We start from the raw sequence: 16,544 nt of genomic DNA, 5'->3' as shown, positions 1-16,544 counted from the left end.
CTCCCTTTACCCACACAAACACATGAAAAAGGCCATCATTTAGATGTGGTAGCGATGTCCACAAAAGAGATCTTAGACCCTTCAATCTCTCTTTCGGACAGTACTTGGTGTCACGATATCTGGTCTGACCATTTCACTTATTATTTCAATCTAACCTGGACTCAGTTAAAATCTAAGACTCATCCATGGACAAAAAGAGAACACCTTACCAGGGGCCACATCAATCTAGAGGAAAATTGGTCACAATATGATCTAAAAGGTAAGACAGAAGAAGGAATTGATTTCTATGATCACTGGATGAAAACTAGCACATCCATTTTAGATAAAATTGCCCCTAAACGAAATAGTAAAAGCTGCTCAAATAAATACAACAAATGGTTTGACATCAAACTCCTAACAATGAAACAATCAGTAAGACGATTCGAAAGAATCTGGAAAAAAACGGGAAAACTGTCAGACCGAAACAACTGGAGATCCAACATAAAACTATACAAACAACAGATAAAATAAACATAAAACATTTTATTCATCCATAATTAACTCATCTAATACTAGCTCAAAAGGAGCTAATACAAAAGAACTGTTCAACATAGTTACAAATTTATTTGACACCACAAGCCACACTCATCACCAACATCTCTTCTCATATCAAGCTAGCCTCAGCAAATGATCTAGCACAACATTTCAATTCAAAAATTAAAAACCTAAGAAATAACCACTCGACAGTTGTCACATGTGAACAACAATCAACTGATATACATGGAAATGAAATACCAGCAGACATGATTTGGAGTTCCTTCCACAATTTAGAATGGAATAACTACATCAAGTTATATAACAAATACTCTAAATCATACTGTGTCCTGGACTCATGTCCCCCAGAAATTATGAAAGCAGCTCCATTAGACTTTAAACTACCTTTGTTAAATTATTTAACCAATAACCTAACCAATGGAAAATTCCCCACTAATAATGGTCATATCATAATAACCCCAATTCCAAAAAACCACAACAAAATATCATCAGTAACCAACTATAGACCAGTAGCATCCATTCCATTCATTGTAAAAATCATGGAAGGATTGGTACACACCCAATTGATGGAATATCTCGACCAGTTCTCTCTTTTGAACGAAACTCAATCTGGTTTTAGGCCTCTGTTTAGCACTGAGACAGTAATTGCGGCTATCCTGGATAATTTGCGCTACTTGTACAATAAGGGCCCCAATGCCCTGATCATACAATTTGACACGAGCTCTGCCTTTGACTTGGTGGACCATGGGGAACTATTACAATGCCTAGATGCAATTGGAATCAGAGGAAAGGTATTAAACTGGTTTTGAGGTTTCCTTATATCCCGCACCTACCAAGTCCATTTTAATTACGATCTCTCTGATACATGGAGCAATTCATCTGGCGTGCCACAGGGGTCACCATTATCCCCTCTGCTCTTCAATGTTTACATGTCCTCATTGGGTGCGCAATTGTCCCAGCTGGGGATAAAACTATTCAGCTACGCTGATGACTTCACGATAATTATCCCATTCACTACCTCTATCTCAGAAGTCACCCCCAAAGCAACAGAAGTAATAATTTGGATGGAGCAATGGATGACTGAATTCAGACTAAAGCTAAACTCAGAGAAAACAAAATTTTTTATAGCATCGCCACACCCACTTGACACTAAAGTATCAATGTACATCAATAACCTTAGTTATCCCATTCAACCTACTATGAAGGCATTGGGAGTAACACTGGACCAGAGTCTGACCATGAAAGACCAGGTAGACGCCTTGATTAGAAAGATCTATTTCGCCCTCTGGAAGCTTCGGTCCATCAAAGCTTATTTTGATTTCCCATCATTTAGAATTCTGGTACAATCCCTTATACTGAGTCAACTTGACTATTGTAACATTGCCTACTTGGCACTCTCCCAGAAGAATATGTGGCGATTGCAACTGGTACAAAATGCAGCGTTTAGGCTACTTTGTGGACTGCAAAAGTTTGATCATGTAACACCTTCCTATTGACTTCTACACTGGCTGCAATGGAGGCACGTGTGAAATTCAAGTTTGGTTGATTTTGCTTCAAGGTACTTTACGGCTTAGCCCCTAAATATATAACAGACCTTTTCTCTTTCACAACCAACAGACTTAGGAGAAGCTCACATCCGAACTTTGTTTCTCCACCGGCTAGAGGCTGTAAATTTAAAAGTCATCACCAACATCTCTTCTCAGCAGCATTATGGGGTAAAGATCTGGAACAACTGTTCGTGCCTACTACTTATAGGGAATTCAGGAAACGCCTAAAAACACATCTGTTTCTGAAGTTCTTAGATAACTGACCTATACAATCTTAGTCCTCAACAAATTATCTTTAGAACTGTTATTCACTAACTCTGAACTATGTTTATTCCACTCAATTTGTAATACCTTTTGATCATTGTAAACTGCATAGAACTTCGCGGTCCTGCGGTATTTAAACTGTTATTAAAGTTAGAGCTATGGCAGCGTCTGTAGCATTCCTCAGATCAACTCCTATTGAGGAAATCTGCAAGGCTGCCATTTGGTCCTCGGTTCATACATTCACCTCTCATCGTTGTCTGTACAGTATGTTAATAACTGGCTAATTGAATCATGTATTTTTGCTACTCGATTACTGGATAAGCATCATACATCTGTAAATATAAAATGGACAGTACAGTCAATTCAGGATGAGTTTAGGGCGTATCGTCAAGACAATGTGTTTACCATAGTCAATGCCAGTAATATGAAAGCTGCCTTTCGAGAATACATGTGGATTGGATGTTCAGGTTATTATCTGAATCTTGTTATGTCACATGGACAGACAAATTTGCAGGGCACTGGTTTGCCACATGAGGTCACCAAACTTATTGACACCTCGAAAGAACTGGTGACATTGGCAAACGCACAAAATTTAACAATCAGCTGTTAAAAACAATTAAGCAATGTGTATCAACGCGATGGAACAGTGTGCTGTTCACACTGAAATCAGTGTCATCCAATTTTTTAGATCTTCATGCACTGAGCACAGAGCCAAATTTTAATAGAAATGTTTTGCTGGCTGATATCAATGAAGACTTGTTGGCTGATGTCATTCAGGTTTTGGAACCTGTTGATGTGGCCAAAAAATGCCTCTCAACTGACAAGAGCCCCTCATTGCATCTGGTATTACCTACAAAAATAAAGCTGCAAAAGCACTTAATTGCAAAGGCTTCTAACAGTTGCATTATCATACAGCTGAAAACCCATCTGCTTAACATGTTGGATAAATACTTCCTAGTTCATCAGTTACACTGTACTGCTGCTTTGCTGGATCTACGGTTTAAATGCAATTTCGGAGCGTTAGCACCAACAGAATATGCACAGGCACTGTCCAGCTTGAAAGAGATGATAGATAGGCTGCCAGCAGCAGACACTCAAGATGACTCATCTGTCTTGCAGCATCACAATAAAAAAATAAAACTAGATGAAAGTTTCTTTGAAGACCTATATTCTTCAACTTCTTCAAATATGTCTGAGGTATGTATATATTTTCTTTAGATAGTTCAATATTTTATCATATGACACTATTACTTGCTAGATACACCTTCTAAACTATGTAATCTGCTTTTCTCAGGTGGATGCATACTTGACCTCTAATGATGAAATCACAGATGATATCTTGTGCTATTGGAAGTCCAAATTTACAAAGTGGAGAAAGCTTTCTGAAGTTGCCAAATGAGTACTTGGAGTGCCTGCTGCCAGCACATCATCTGAGCGGTCTTTTTCATCGGCTGGGTGTGTTCTGGAGGATAGATGATCACAGCTTGGACCACATACTGTTGATGGATCCCAGACTCTCCTGCCCATGGCGTACTCTCCATGAACACTCCCTGAACCACCAATCGGCCTTCTCGAACCCCTGATTGCCCCCTTGACCGCCGTGACTCCGTGACCACTCCTCTTCACGCCCCTTCACTTACAGTAAGTTGGTCGGATGGATGGGTCCCAAGCCTGTCCACCCGGCAGGCCCACCATCCTTCGAATGGTGGGCCTTAGGGCCTGATTGGGCCAGGCACCTAAGGCCCCAGCAACAGGAGGGGCCTTAGGCGCCTGGGCCAATGGGAATTGGCCCAGTTGCTTTAGGCTCCTCCTGTGGGGAGGGGGCCTTAGGTGGCTGGCCCAATCAGGCCCTAAGGCCCACCATTCAGATGATGGCGGGCCTGCCGGGCAGACGGGGTTGGGACCCATCCGTCTATCCAACTTACTGTAAGTGAAGGGGGGTGTCGGGGTGGGGGTGGTCGGGGGGTTGGGAGGTTCAAGGGGGAGATTGTGGGTTGGGGGGCTGATCAGGGGTTTGGGTGGGTGTTAATGGGGGGGGTACGCCATGGGCAGGAGGATCTGGAATCCCTCCTGCCCATATTTTAGGGGGTGGTGGATCGCGGGTGCGTCTCGGCAAGAGGGGTTGGGCTCCCTCCTGCCGGTACTGTGTCAGGGTTTGGGGGTGGGGGACGGATCACGATCACAGCAGGAGAGATTGGGCACCATGCACTGTGGGCAGGAGGGCCTGGGATCCCTCCTGCCTGTATATTAGACGGAGTGGAGGGTCACGGGTGTATCTCAGCAGGAGGGGTTGGACTCCCTCCTGCCGGTATTGTGTCGGGGTGGGGGGGGGGGGTCGTAGGTGCATCTCGGGAGGAGGGATTGTGCTCCCTCCTGCCGGCATTGCGTCGGGGAGTCTTGGGTGCATCTCGGCAGAAGGGCTTATGCTCCCTCCTTCCGGCATTGTGTCGGGGGGTCATGGGTGCATCTCGGCAGAAGGGTTTATGCTCCCTCCTGCCGGTATTGTCAGGTGGCATGGGTGCATCTCGGCAGAAGGGCTTATGCTCCCTCCTTCCGGCATTGTGTCGGGGGGTCATGGGTGCATCTCGGCAGAAGGGTTTATGCTCCCTCCTGCCGGTATTGTCAGGTGGCATGGGTGCCTCTAGGCAGGAAGGGTTGGGCTCCCTCCTGCTGGTACTGTGTCAGGGTTCGGGGATGGGGGATGGATCACGCACCATGCACTGTGAGCAGGAGGGCCTGGGATCCCTCCTGTCTGTATATTAGGGGGAGTGGAGGGTCACGTGTGTATCTCAGCAGGAGGGGTTGGGCTCCCTCCTGCCGGTATTGTGTCGGGGGGCGTGGTGTCGCAGGTGCGTGTCGTTAGGAGTGGTTGGGCTCCCTGCTGCTGGTATTGTGTTGGGGGGGGTGGATCACGGGTGCATCTCGGCAGGAGGGCTTGTGCTCCCTCCTGCCGGTATTGTGTCAGGGGTGTGTGGGTGCGTCACAGCAGGAGGGGTTGGGCTCCCTCCTGCCAGTATTGTTTTGGGGTTTGGAGATAGGGGTGAATCGTGATCACGGCAGGAGAGTTTGCGCATCTCTCCTGCTGCGATCACGATCCTCCCCCTCGAACTATCATGAACCGCAGGACAGACTGGGCATCTCTCCTGCCGAGGGTCGTGGCAGTTCGGGGGGGTGGGGATCGCGATCGTGGCAGGGGATATGAGCTATCTCTCCTGCCACGATTGTTGCAGGGTGGGGATTCTGTAACTGGTGTTGTTTTTGACAGACACCAGTTACAGAATCTAGCTTTTTTGGCGAAGGACTGGCCTCTCCTTCCCCTAAAAGGTCTTGTTTTGGACAATTTTTTGGTTGATTATGTGTTCTAAGTTTAGACGTAGTGGTGGTCTGGGTGATTAAACTGCTGAACGTAGAGATAGGGCATTCTTAAAAAAAAAAACCCTCATTTTGGATGTTTTTTTTGAGAATGGACATTTTCCGTGCTGCTACTTTCAGCATTTAGGGCCTTAGGCCAAAAGGGGACTTAGACTTTTTTTTGATTATGCCCCTCCACATGTTTATGTTTATTAAGAACTTTATATACCGCATAAAAGCCTAAAAGGATCTAAGCGGATTACAATACATAGTTCATATTCATTAAGAAAAGAAATCCATTAAAAATAGAAAAGGAAGATTAAGAGCAAAAAAAAAAAATTATTTTTCTTTTTTTCATAAAATATCATAGAAAACATCTCAACAATAACAATTCTAATAGTAAAACAATAAAACAATCAAATCGTAATGAACCATAATTAATACATACAGGTAAAAATTTTCCATTACAGAATTAATCATTACTTAAATACAGAATTAACATTACATAAACACAGATCATAATGTGTAAGACTGTGTTTTTAGGGTTTTTTTTTTTTTTTTTTAGCAGAGTACAGGAGCAAGAGGAGTCTCTCGATAAGGTATGATTAAAGCTTTTGGAATGGAGGATGTGATGTTTGTTGCATAATGAAGAGTTTATCATTCTTTGATTAGATTCATATATGTAATTATGGAGAACACAGTTTTAGAAATAAACCCCTGTCCCCCACTCTGCCCACTCCTGATTGCAAACACTCCACTCATATTGGAATCCCACCCCCTCATACCCCACCCCATCACCCCAAAGAAAACAAACAGACCAGAAGAACTGTTGAGCAAGCTGTGTTCTTATGCCACTCAGCCAGCTCTAAACAGAAACATCCCCAACCCTGACCATCCTCCCACAGAATCCACCCCCAACCTTCCCAGCTTGCGAACAACACACTCCACTACATCCATACCAACCATCCATACTCAGCCAAATATCATACCAAACATCCCTGGGAAGCATCCGAGGACATGCGGTATCATCGCCTAGAACAAATTTAAGACCAGACTTCTGGCCCTAGGGGAAAGCGATTGAATATAGGAGTCCCAGATCTGCAAAAAAAAACTTGGTAATACTGTACTAAATCAGAATATTCTGTCAACTGTGTATTTTTCCTAGACAAACTGCTCCTGAAGCAGTCATGGAGTTGTCATAACTTGAGCTGGAGTGAAGGAGAAACTTTAATGGTGTCTATGTTTGAGATACGTGCATCGGAAATATGAATGGATATCTGAGTATTAGACAATAGTTTTACTTGCATTGAAAAATAAAAAAATTATATTTAGCAATTAAACAAGAACTTTTGATTGCAATGCGAAGTACATAACAGCAGAAGTAGTAAGTGATCTGCTAGTAATAGCATTTTTTTTTTTTTTTTGTATTATATCATTTACAGTTACATAATGCCATGAACACCAGACCACTATGTGCATAACCATAACTGACTTCTCTGCATATCTGACTGCACATTTACGTTAATTACTTAATTCCATTTTGGAATAGAAGTTTGCCTGGGAGCAATTGGTTTGTCACAAAAGTCAAACCACGACTTTGGTTTCTTAGCTTGGCAAACTGACGTCAGCTCTAGACAAGCAAAACAAAATTCCACTTTGCAACCATCACATGTTACATTCTTACAACCTTTCTGATTATGTGACACAAGTTTGCCACAGGTGGGACAGGCTCGAATGGATGGGCAGTTTGCAATCTTTGTGTCAAGCAAGGCTATAAGTGGACAGCTCTTGAGTATCTCCAAGTCTTGATTCCTGCAGTTTTTATTCCCACACCTGTCTTGTAGAGCAAAGGGTCCTTTCCATTCCTGCAGACATTGCCAGCAGAAAAAGTACTCCTGTTCATTGACAGCTGAGCATATTATACACTTTACACTGAGATCATTTGGGTTTTTTCTTTCCACAAACGTATAACACTGAGGACACTGAAATAAAAAGCACATGGCATACCAATATTTAGAAAAAGACCACTCTATACATTACATAAAATCATAGGTACAAAAATAAGAGCTTTCAATTTTTTAGCCATGACACAATATTAAGCATTTTTTTTGGGCAAAGCCAGGACCTTTAAGTCTCTATTATCTACAGGTTAGAAACCATTATCAAGGGGGAAACAAATATGGCGGTGGCGTGAAAGCACTCAGCGCCGGAGTTCCATCTTACCTTGTTTTACCTCCTTGTTTTCTGCTGAAAATATTATCTTCGGAGAGTTATGCCTCACAGTAAACGCAAGGACGCCCAGGCAAACACAGAAACCATTATCCCTGTAAATCTATAATTTTGTGTGCCAATTTTCATGCTTAATTGTTAAATTAGGTGTTAATTGGCATAAACAATCAATTAGCTATATTTGGAGCTAATTGGTACTAATTGACACTAATTTGCAGTTATATGACCTATATATTATTCTATAACCTTAGCACATAATTCCTTTAGTGTGCAACTGCTGGGAGGGAACAGGGTGTAGAAGTGGGAGGGGCATGGGCAGATCAGGAGCATTTGGGTTTCTGCTAGTTACTTGTGACCTGGATTGGCCACTGTGGAAACATGATACTGGGCTAGATGGACCTTGACTCAGTATGGCTGGGTTTATATTCTTCATAAGAACATAAGAACATAAGCAGTGCCTCCGCCGGGTCAGACCATAGGTCCATCCTGCCCGGCAGTCCGCTCCCGCAGCGGCCCAAACAGGTCACGACCTGTCTGCATCACCAGAAGGGGCTCCCTTGCCACCTTGGTTTCTCATTTAAGTCCTATCTTCCCATCGTAGTCCTAACCCTCCGGTCTTGCACATGCACGACCTGTTGGCTTTCTATACCTGTGTTACATCCCAGCACCTCTCTCAGTATCCCACGATCCCTTTATCCCTCAGGAATCCGTCCAATCCCTGTTTGAATCCCTGTTTGAATCCCTGCTTTTAACAACATAAAAACAGAGTAATTTCCAGAAATAATCAATCACTTTAAAACAAATACAAGGAAAGAATATAATATATAGCAAACCCACATTAAGGGGAGCACAGTGTACAAATATAAGAAAAAATATATAATAGAAACAAATTCTTCAGTATACTGTATATAATGCTATAAATATGTTCATTCACCTAACTACCATAATTCAATTGCCAGAGGAATCTTTCCCTATAATAAATCTCTCCAAATGCAATGAATTGATGTAAAAAGACATTTATGTGTCAATTTTAGAAAAAAAAAGGTTGCTCCCAAAACAAGTAACTGAGATTTCATTTCCAGAATGTTTTTTTTCCTTCTTTCCTGAGTGGTTCTAGCCACATCAGGAAAGTTCTAAGTTTTTGACTATAATATAACTCTTCCTTATTTTTAAAATAAGTACCTGGAAGACCAAGCTTTGTTTGAGAAAGTGGGCGAATGGTTATGATGGGGTTGTTGTTTGGTTTATCTTGTGTAGATGTTGGAGTGCACATTCCCACCCAGTGATTCTTGGGCTCACTCAGTTGCAGGAAGGAAGTGTCCTAAATTTGAAAATGAAAATAGTTTCACCTCTTCCCACTTATATCGTTTTCCTGACCCCTTAGTATTTCTTTCGTCGAAGCTGATTCTCTGTTCTGAGAACCCTCTATCAGCCCCTTAGCAGTTTGAATTCTTTAGGACAGTGTTTTTCAACCTTTTTTGGGCAAAGGCACACTTGTTTCATGAAAAAAATCACGAGGCACACCACCATTAGAAAATGTTAAAAAATTTAACTCTGTGCCTATATTGACTATATATAAAGTAATTCTCTTGAATAGGAATCAAATAAACACAAAGAAAGTATTTTATAATTACTTTATTATGAAATATTAAGTAAACAGAATAGTGAAAAATTATAAAATACTTTATTCAGTGCGAAACCTGGGCCTGTTTGGCTGAACACAAAGCTGATATTCTGGCTGGAATCGAAGAAAGACACACACGTAGCTCTTCGTCAACAGCCGTTCCCTTCACCGCCCCGTCACTGTCACCGCCATCCCATTCACCGCTCCGTCACCGTCCCCGCTGCATCCATATAAGCCTTAGTACTGTAATATTTAGCTTATTCCTTTCTTATAAATCAAAGTTCCTGCTGCTGAACTAGAGAAAGAGATGTTCAGCTGGCAGGGCTTTGTTTATAAATTTTTATCAACACAACTAATATACTATTTTATCCTAAAGCAAAAAATAAATAAATAAATATAATTTTTTTTTCTACCTTTGTTGTCTGGTTTCTGCTTTCCACATCTTCTCATTCAATTCCTTCCATCCACTGTGTGTCTTCTCTCTACATCTTCCATTTGCTGTTACTGTGCCTCTCCCTTCACCCCCCCCCCAATTGGTCTAGCACCCATCTTCTTCCCTCCGCTCCCCCATAGTCTGGCATCTGTCTTCTTCCCACTCTGTCTTCCACATTTCCCTTCGGGGTCTGTTCCTCTCCACCCTCCTTCAATGTCTGTCCTATTCCTTTCCACCACCACCCTTCCCTCCCTCCTTTACCATCTGTTCCTTTCTACTACCCTTCAGCTCCTCACACGTGGCTTATCTATCTACCTTCCTCCCTCTTATTTTCATGGCACGTTACAATGTAATTTGTGCAAGCCACTGGAGCCTGCGAGCTCGGTCCCTGTCCCATCCCCACAAACCATCTCGCTTCTGTGCTCCTATTTTCTCCATTTCTAATATCTCCCCTATGTATCTGTCATTGTCCCCCCCTGTGTCCATATACCATCCCCATGGCATGTCCCCTTTATGTCTCTGTCCCTATGCCCCATGCACATAATTTCCCCTCTTTCTGTTACCTTCCTGTGTCCAGATTTCCCCTATCTTCCTCTTCCATACCAGTGTGTCTCTTCTTTTCAACCCCATTTAGCTTTTTTCCCTCTTTCTTCCCCCCCCCCCTGCTTCTAGCATCTGGCTCACCTGCCTGTCCTTCCCTTTCTTTCCTGCTGTGGGTTTTTCTTTCCATCTTCATCCCCTTGGCCCAGAATCCTTTTCCCTTTCACTCCCTCCTTCCAATTTGAGCCGGGAACACGAGCGATCGCACGGTCCCCGCAGCCACCACTCGCCTGCCCAATCGATCCTACTGTTTAGCCAGCTCTCTCCCTTCGCCTCACCTTAGTTTGTAGGTTTTGTTTTTCGGCGACATGCACACTTTCCCAAAGAGCCGCGCACGCGCGGCTGCTCAGTGTTCAATCTTCTGCTCTGCTGCAACTTCCTGTTTCCGGTTGCGTCAGAGCAGAAGATCGAAACTGAACAGCAGCGGGGACCGGGGGAGTCTCATGGGAGCGCGTGCGGGACCCGGCCTGAGGCCTAATCAGTGTCTGCACCGTACGGCACACCAGGCAACATCTCGCGGCACACTAGTGTGCCGCGGAACAGCGGTTGAAAAACACTGCTTTAGGAATGTCTCACTAATGAGCTGCAGGAGAGGGGGATGCTGGAGCAATAGCTACAGTGACAGTGTTTTAGGGCCTCTTCTACGAAACTGTGCTAACAGTTTCTAGCGTGAGAGCCGTGCTGAATGGCCCGCACTGCTCCCGATGCTCATAGAGTTCCTATGAGTGTTGGGAGCAAGCTCTCTGCGCTATAAAATGCTAGCGCAGTTTCGTAGAAGAGGGGGTTAGTTTTCTCTGTAGTCTATTGGTTGGCTAAGGTCCTTTAGGAATTTCATGCCAATGGACTGCAGGGGAGGGGGAGGCAGAAACAATAGATACAGAGACAGTGTCTTAGCAACCGTGGCCTAGATATACTAAGACAATCGGTAAGACCGTGTGGGTCTGCACTGATCCAATTTTTGGGCTGATTTAAAAGCTATTGATGCACTACAAAGTTTGCATGCAAATGATTCACGTAGATGTTCATCATAATCCCCAACTCGGCCTCCGATTAATTGCTGTGAGAGTGACTCTCACACATGCACAGAGCCGATAAGGAAAGCCCAACAGCTGAGAGGCAGGGGAAGCCTCAAAAATAGCCTCCTGCCACTCAGCTGTTTGCGGCAGGAAAACTTTTTTTAAAAAATGGGCACAGATGCTGTGCGTGTTACACATGCACAATATATGCCTCATTAAAAAAAAATAAAGAAAAAGCACCCTCCCTGCCAATGATGGCCCTCCCCATGAACCAGCACCTTGAATTTTACCCCCACCCCCACTCCCCTCGGCAGTGAAAATGACAAGAGGAATGCCTGCTTCCTCCTGCCTTGCCAACTCCCCCCCTGCAAAATAAAATTGGCAGGAGAGAAGCCCACTCCTTCCTGCCAATGGAGCCCCCCAACCCATTCCTTACCCTCTACTTCCCCCCACCCCTCCCCTAAAAGGTAATAGGGAAGCAAGTATTAGCTACGAAGCTCATAGGAATTCTATGAGTGTCAAAGCTTTTACTGCTGTGGCCGGTGATAAAAAAGCCTAATACGGCTTCATAAAATGGGGGGAGTGAGTCTAAGGAAACATTTGAAGCAGCTTCACCAACCTTTTGAATTTTTTTAAAGAGAGGCAGATAATAAATTTGTGACATGGTCTGAGCTACTTCTAGAAACATGAATATTTCAAAGAAATATTTCTTCAACATAATCAACTGACTGAAATAATGAGGATTTAGGAAAATGTATGGATCTCAATGTGTTTCCTTTGCTTAAATCTTCAGTCTTTCTGCGAAGACTCAGAAGGTCCTGAATACATGTTTTCTCTTTTTCCAAAACAGATTGGTAATCCTTTTCCATTTGCTGAATTCTGTTATCTAAAAGGCCCAAATTTTTTCTAAATGTTCTGTTTTAGCAGATACAGATTGCTGATGTAGTAAAGTATTCTGTCCAGCTATACTTCTCCATATTAATAAGTGCTTCTCATATGGATTCCAAAGTTATAAGTTTTGTTTTTGACAAAGAATGTTGAAAATATTGAAGACTTATCTGTGATAAAGTAGATGAAGAAAATCATTAGGCAAGGGTGCATGCTGGATATTCTCCACTGCTCTCTTGTCCTTTTCTCCTGCCTCAGCCTTTCCAGTACCAGCCAAGAGCTGTTGCTATAGATTCCAGTGTTACAAGACTTGTGGTTGCAAACCCCTCCCAGGGTTTACCTACAGTCTTCACCTTGATGTTTTGGTTTGGGATATGATCATCACCAGCACTGTGGTGGGCAATGGGGTTATTTACTTTAAAATTGTTGTTTTTGAATCAAGGGCATAGCCAGAAATTGATTGGGGGGGGGGGGGGAGGGATGAAGGTGGACTGGGGGAACCAAGCATTTCCTTTCAATGCTCCTTCACCCAGTGGCGTACCTAGGGAATGTGGCACCCGGGGCCCATCATTTTTATACACCCCCACCATGTAAAAAAATATTTTTTGTAATAACCATGAAAAATAAATGGTCATAATAGAAACAGGCACTGAAAATTTTCTTTTATTGACCCTCATATATGTAACCATTAATCCAAACATAACATAAATTATGTCTGAATTGTCATGACATCAGAAGTACATATGGAGTAGTTGCAGGTGATGCTTGGGACAGTTCTGATTGTGTTAGTTCGGTTTTATGTGTTTTTGAATAGAAGGGTTTTTATTTCTTTTTTGAAGGTTTTGTAATCTGTGGTCGAGGTCAATAGGTTGTAGAGTTGGGGGTCGAGTGTTAGGAGGTTGTCGAACAGTTTTTTTTCTTTTGACGATTTTGGTTGGAGGGTGTGTGAATGGTGCGTGAGTTCTCCTATGTCTGGTTGAGGTGGATTTAATTATTTAGCTGAAGAAATTAGTAACCCCCCCCCATTCCACACACATTAATTCTTTTCCATTTTTGTTCCCATTCTAAAAACACTGATAAGTTCCCAGAAAAAAAATACATTAAAATAAGAAGTGAAAACAAAGGCCCCTACAGATGAGAACATAACATAAGAATAGCCTAACTGGGTCAGACCAATGGTCCATCATGCCCAGTAGTCCATTCTCATGGTAACCAATCCAGGTCATTAGTACCTGGTCAAAACCCAAAGAGTAGCATCATTCCATGCCACCGATCCAGGGCAAGCAGACACTTCCCCCATGTCTTAATAACAGACTATGGACTTTTCCTCCAGGAATTTGTCCAAACCTTTCTTAAAATCAGCAATGCTATCTGCTTTTACCATAACTTCTGGCCACTTCATTTTTAAGCTTAGTTCTTTCCTTCCAAACAGAGACCTTGCTAGATGTCAAATACAGAAAGAACAAGGTAACTTCACAAGGACTTAGCTGTGCAGGAAGTGTGACTCTCCTCATACACCCAACATATAGTGCAAAAATGTGCAAAGATCTGTTTTTTTCTTTCAATCACTACATAGTCTAATGCCACACAAGCAGCGCTGTTACAAACATATTCTGAAGGTCAATGCTAAGGTTAACAAAGTTTCCTTCCTTGGACCACAAGGAGATACTGACAAACCACTAGAAGAGATCCCAAAACAACTACCCAGGCACAACACCCAAAGACCCACTCAGTGTGTGAAACAGGTGAGTGGAGTGGACTAACTGGGGGGTGGAAATGGGCCCAGAGTTTGCTCAGCAGAATTTCCCAGACCACCTCTTCCTCTCAACACATTGACACGCTGCCGCCACCACCACCACCATTAGGAACACATCAATGGGTAGGCCAGCAATGCTTATAAACTTTATAAAACACATTATTATATTTTCTTATAAAGCACATATTTTAATTGAACTCTCTGACATCCTCAGCCTTGTCATTCACAAAAATAGAAGGAAAAAAAGTTCCCGTTTCCTGCTGTCTCATGTCCCCGACCTATACAATATTTTTCTTCTGCAGACCCTTCAAAAGTCTGACCAAATCCTCGTTTCACTTGCATTATAAAGTACTGAGGATGCCATCTCTCTCCAATCCCAGGTCCTAAAGTCTAAGACAGTAGTGCAAACTAGTGCTGCCCGATTCAAGAAAAAAAAAAAATTTTGATTCGATTCAGCTTATTGAATTGGTTTTTCGATTCAACTTTCCTGCCCAATTGGGGTTTTTTTTTTTTTTTAAACATCCTGGTGGGTTTATTTTATAGCTTTTTCACCCCCCTTTGGCTTTTCCTAACCACACTGGCGCTGTGGTGTAAATAAAATAAAGAAACAAAAAGGACTTTTCCTCTCTGTTAGATCCTAGCTCACGTTTGCGGTCTAACACCAACTCTGGCAGGATACACATTTCAAATCTGACATATTGTAATCACAAAACATAAAATAAAATTAGTTTTTCTACCTTTTGTTGTCTGGTTATTTTTCAAATCTTGTTAGTCCAAGGCTCTAGTTGTCTTCTGATAACTTGCTTGCCAGGGTCTCCTTCTTCCTTCTTTCTGCATGCTAACCATCCATCTGCCATCTCTGTCCTCCCCGTTTCCCTTCCCTCCCCTCCCCAGGAAGTCTGGCATCTATCCTTTTTTCGTCTCCCTCCACAGATCCATCTTTTCTTAACTACCCTTTCATCCAGCATCTCTCCCTCCTTCCCCACCACCCCAGGGTCCACCATCTCTCCCTTTCTTTTCCCAACTACCCTCCTATCCAGTATCTCTATCCTCCCCTCCACATCATCCACTTCTCTCCCTTTCTGTTCCTTCCCTCTCTAAAAACTATGGTCCATCATCTCTCCCTCTTCTCTATTTTCAGACCCATTATTTCTTCCCACCCAAAGTCCGGCATATACGCGTCTCTTTGAACCCCCTCATTCCCTCTGTGTATTTCTACACCAGGGCCCCCCTCCCTGAAGGCCTGTCCCTCCCTTAAAGATCTGCATCCCACCCCTGAAGGCCTGCACTCCCCCCTCGAAGGCCTGCACCCCCCTCCGAAGGCCTGCACCCCCTTGAAGGCCTGCCTGTCTGCCTGTCCCCCCTGAAGGCCTACCTGCCTGATCCCCTTGAAGGCCTATCCCCCCTTGAAGGCCTGTCCCCCCTCTTGAAGGCCTGCCTGCCTCTCCCCCCCTTGAAGGCCTGTCCCCCCTTTGAAGGCCTGCCTGTCCCCCCCTTGAAGGCCTGCCTGCCTGTTACCCCTCCCTCCCCCTTGAAGGCCTGCCTGCCGGCCTACCTGTCCGCCCCACCCCGAAGGACCGCTCGCCCCCCCTGGCCTCGCTGCACCACCTGAATCAGGCCCTCAGGGGGTGCTCCCGGCCTTGAGTTCAGTCCCCCCCTCTCCGAAGGACCGCTCGCCCCCCTGGCCTCCCTGCACCACCTGAATATGCCCGCAGCGGGATCGCGATGTCAGTGATCCCTTCGCTGCTTTGGAGCTGCTTCCTCCGCCACGGTCCCGCCCCTTCTCTGACCTCAGAGGAGGGGAGGGGGCGGGACCGCGGCGCAGGAAGCAGCGCCGAAGCAGCTCAGGGATCGCTGACATCGTGATCCCGCTGCGGGCTGCTTCATAGGTGGTGCAGGGAGGCCAGGGGGGCGAGCGGTCCTTCGGGGGTGGGGGAACTGAATGGCAAGGCCGGGAGCACCCCCCTCAGGGCTGACACCCGGGGCGGACCTCCCACCGCCCCCCCCCCCCTTTGTACGCTACTGCCTTCACCTCCTTTTGCTGCTGTTCTTGCATCTCCCTCCGATCATATCTTTGCTGGTGGGGATGCTCAAGCCCTGCCAGCTGAAGAGTTTCCTTGCTAGAGCCCAGCCCGCTCTACAGGCTCTGATGCCAGCACTTCCATGTGTGCTCAGTTCAAATACAGGAACTGAGGATATGCGAGAGTGCCACATAAGCTGCCAGAGCACCCTGCCAACTTTCTGCTGCTCAGGCAGTGAGGGTTGTACTCTGGCTGTGAAATCTTTGGCTGGCAGGAATTGA

The 16,544-nt window shown here is 44.4% G+C and overlaps 1 protein-coding gene across 4 annotated transcripts in view; it reads right to left on the bottom strand.

Annotated features, from left to right (window-relative positions):
* Positions 1-6,978: 6,978 nt before the first annotated feature.
* The window catches only part of LOC117367043 (probable E3 ubiquitin-protein ligase RNF217), a 64,738-nt gene continuing 55,172 nt past the window's right edge, over positions 6,979-16,544 (bottom strand). For 3 of the 4 annotated variants that reach the window (XM_033959244.1, XM_033959246.1, XM_033959245.1), the window contains one exon: positions 6,979-7,678. In XM_033959244.1, the coding sequence (XP_033815135.1) occupies positions 7,226-7,678 (453 nt within the window). In that variant the 3' untranslated portion in view covers positions 6,979-7,225. Of the gene's footprint in view, positions 7,679-9,107; positions 9,247-16,544 lie in introns of all 4 variants that reach the window. The other variant, XM_033959247.1, reaches the window with a different exon arrangement.

This window comes from Geotrypetes seraphini, chromosome 9, assembly GCF_902459505.1.
Source record: "Geotrypetes seraphini chromosome 9, aGeoSer1.1, whole genome shotgun sequence".
NCBI lineage: Eukaryota > Metazoa > Chordata > Amphibia > Gymnophiona > Dermophiidae > Geotrypetes > Geotrypetes seraphini.
The sequence above is the reverse complement of the archived record's forward strand: the minus strand, read 5'-3'. Positions and strand labels throughout refer to the sequence as shown.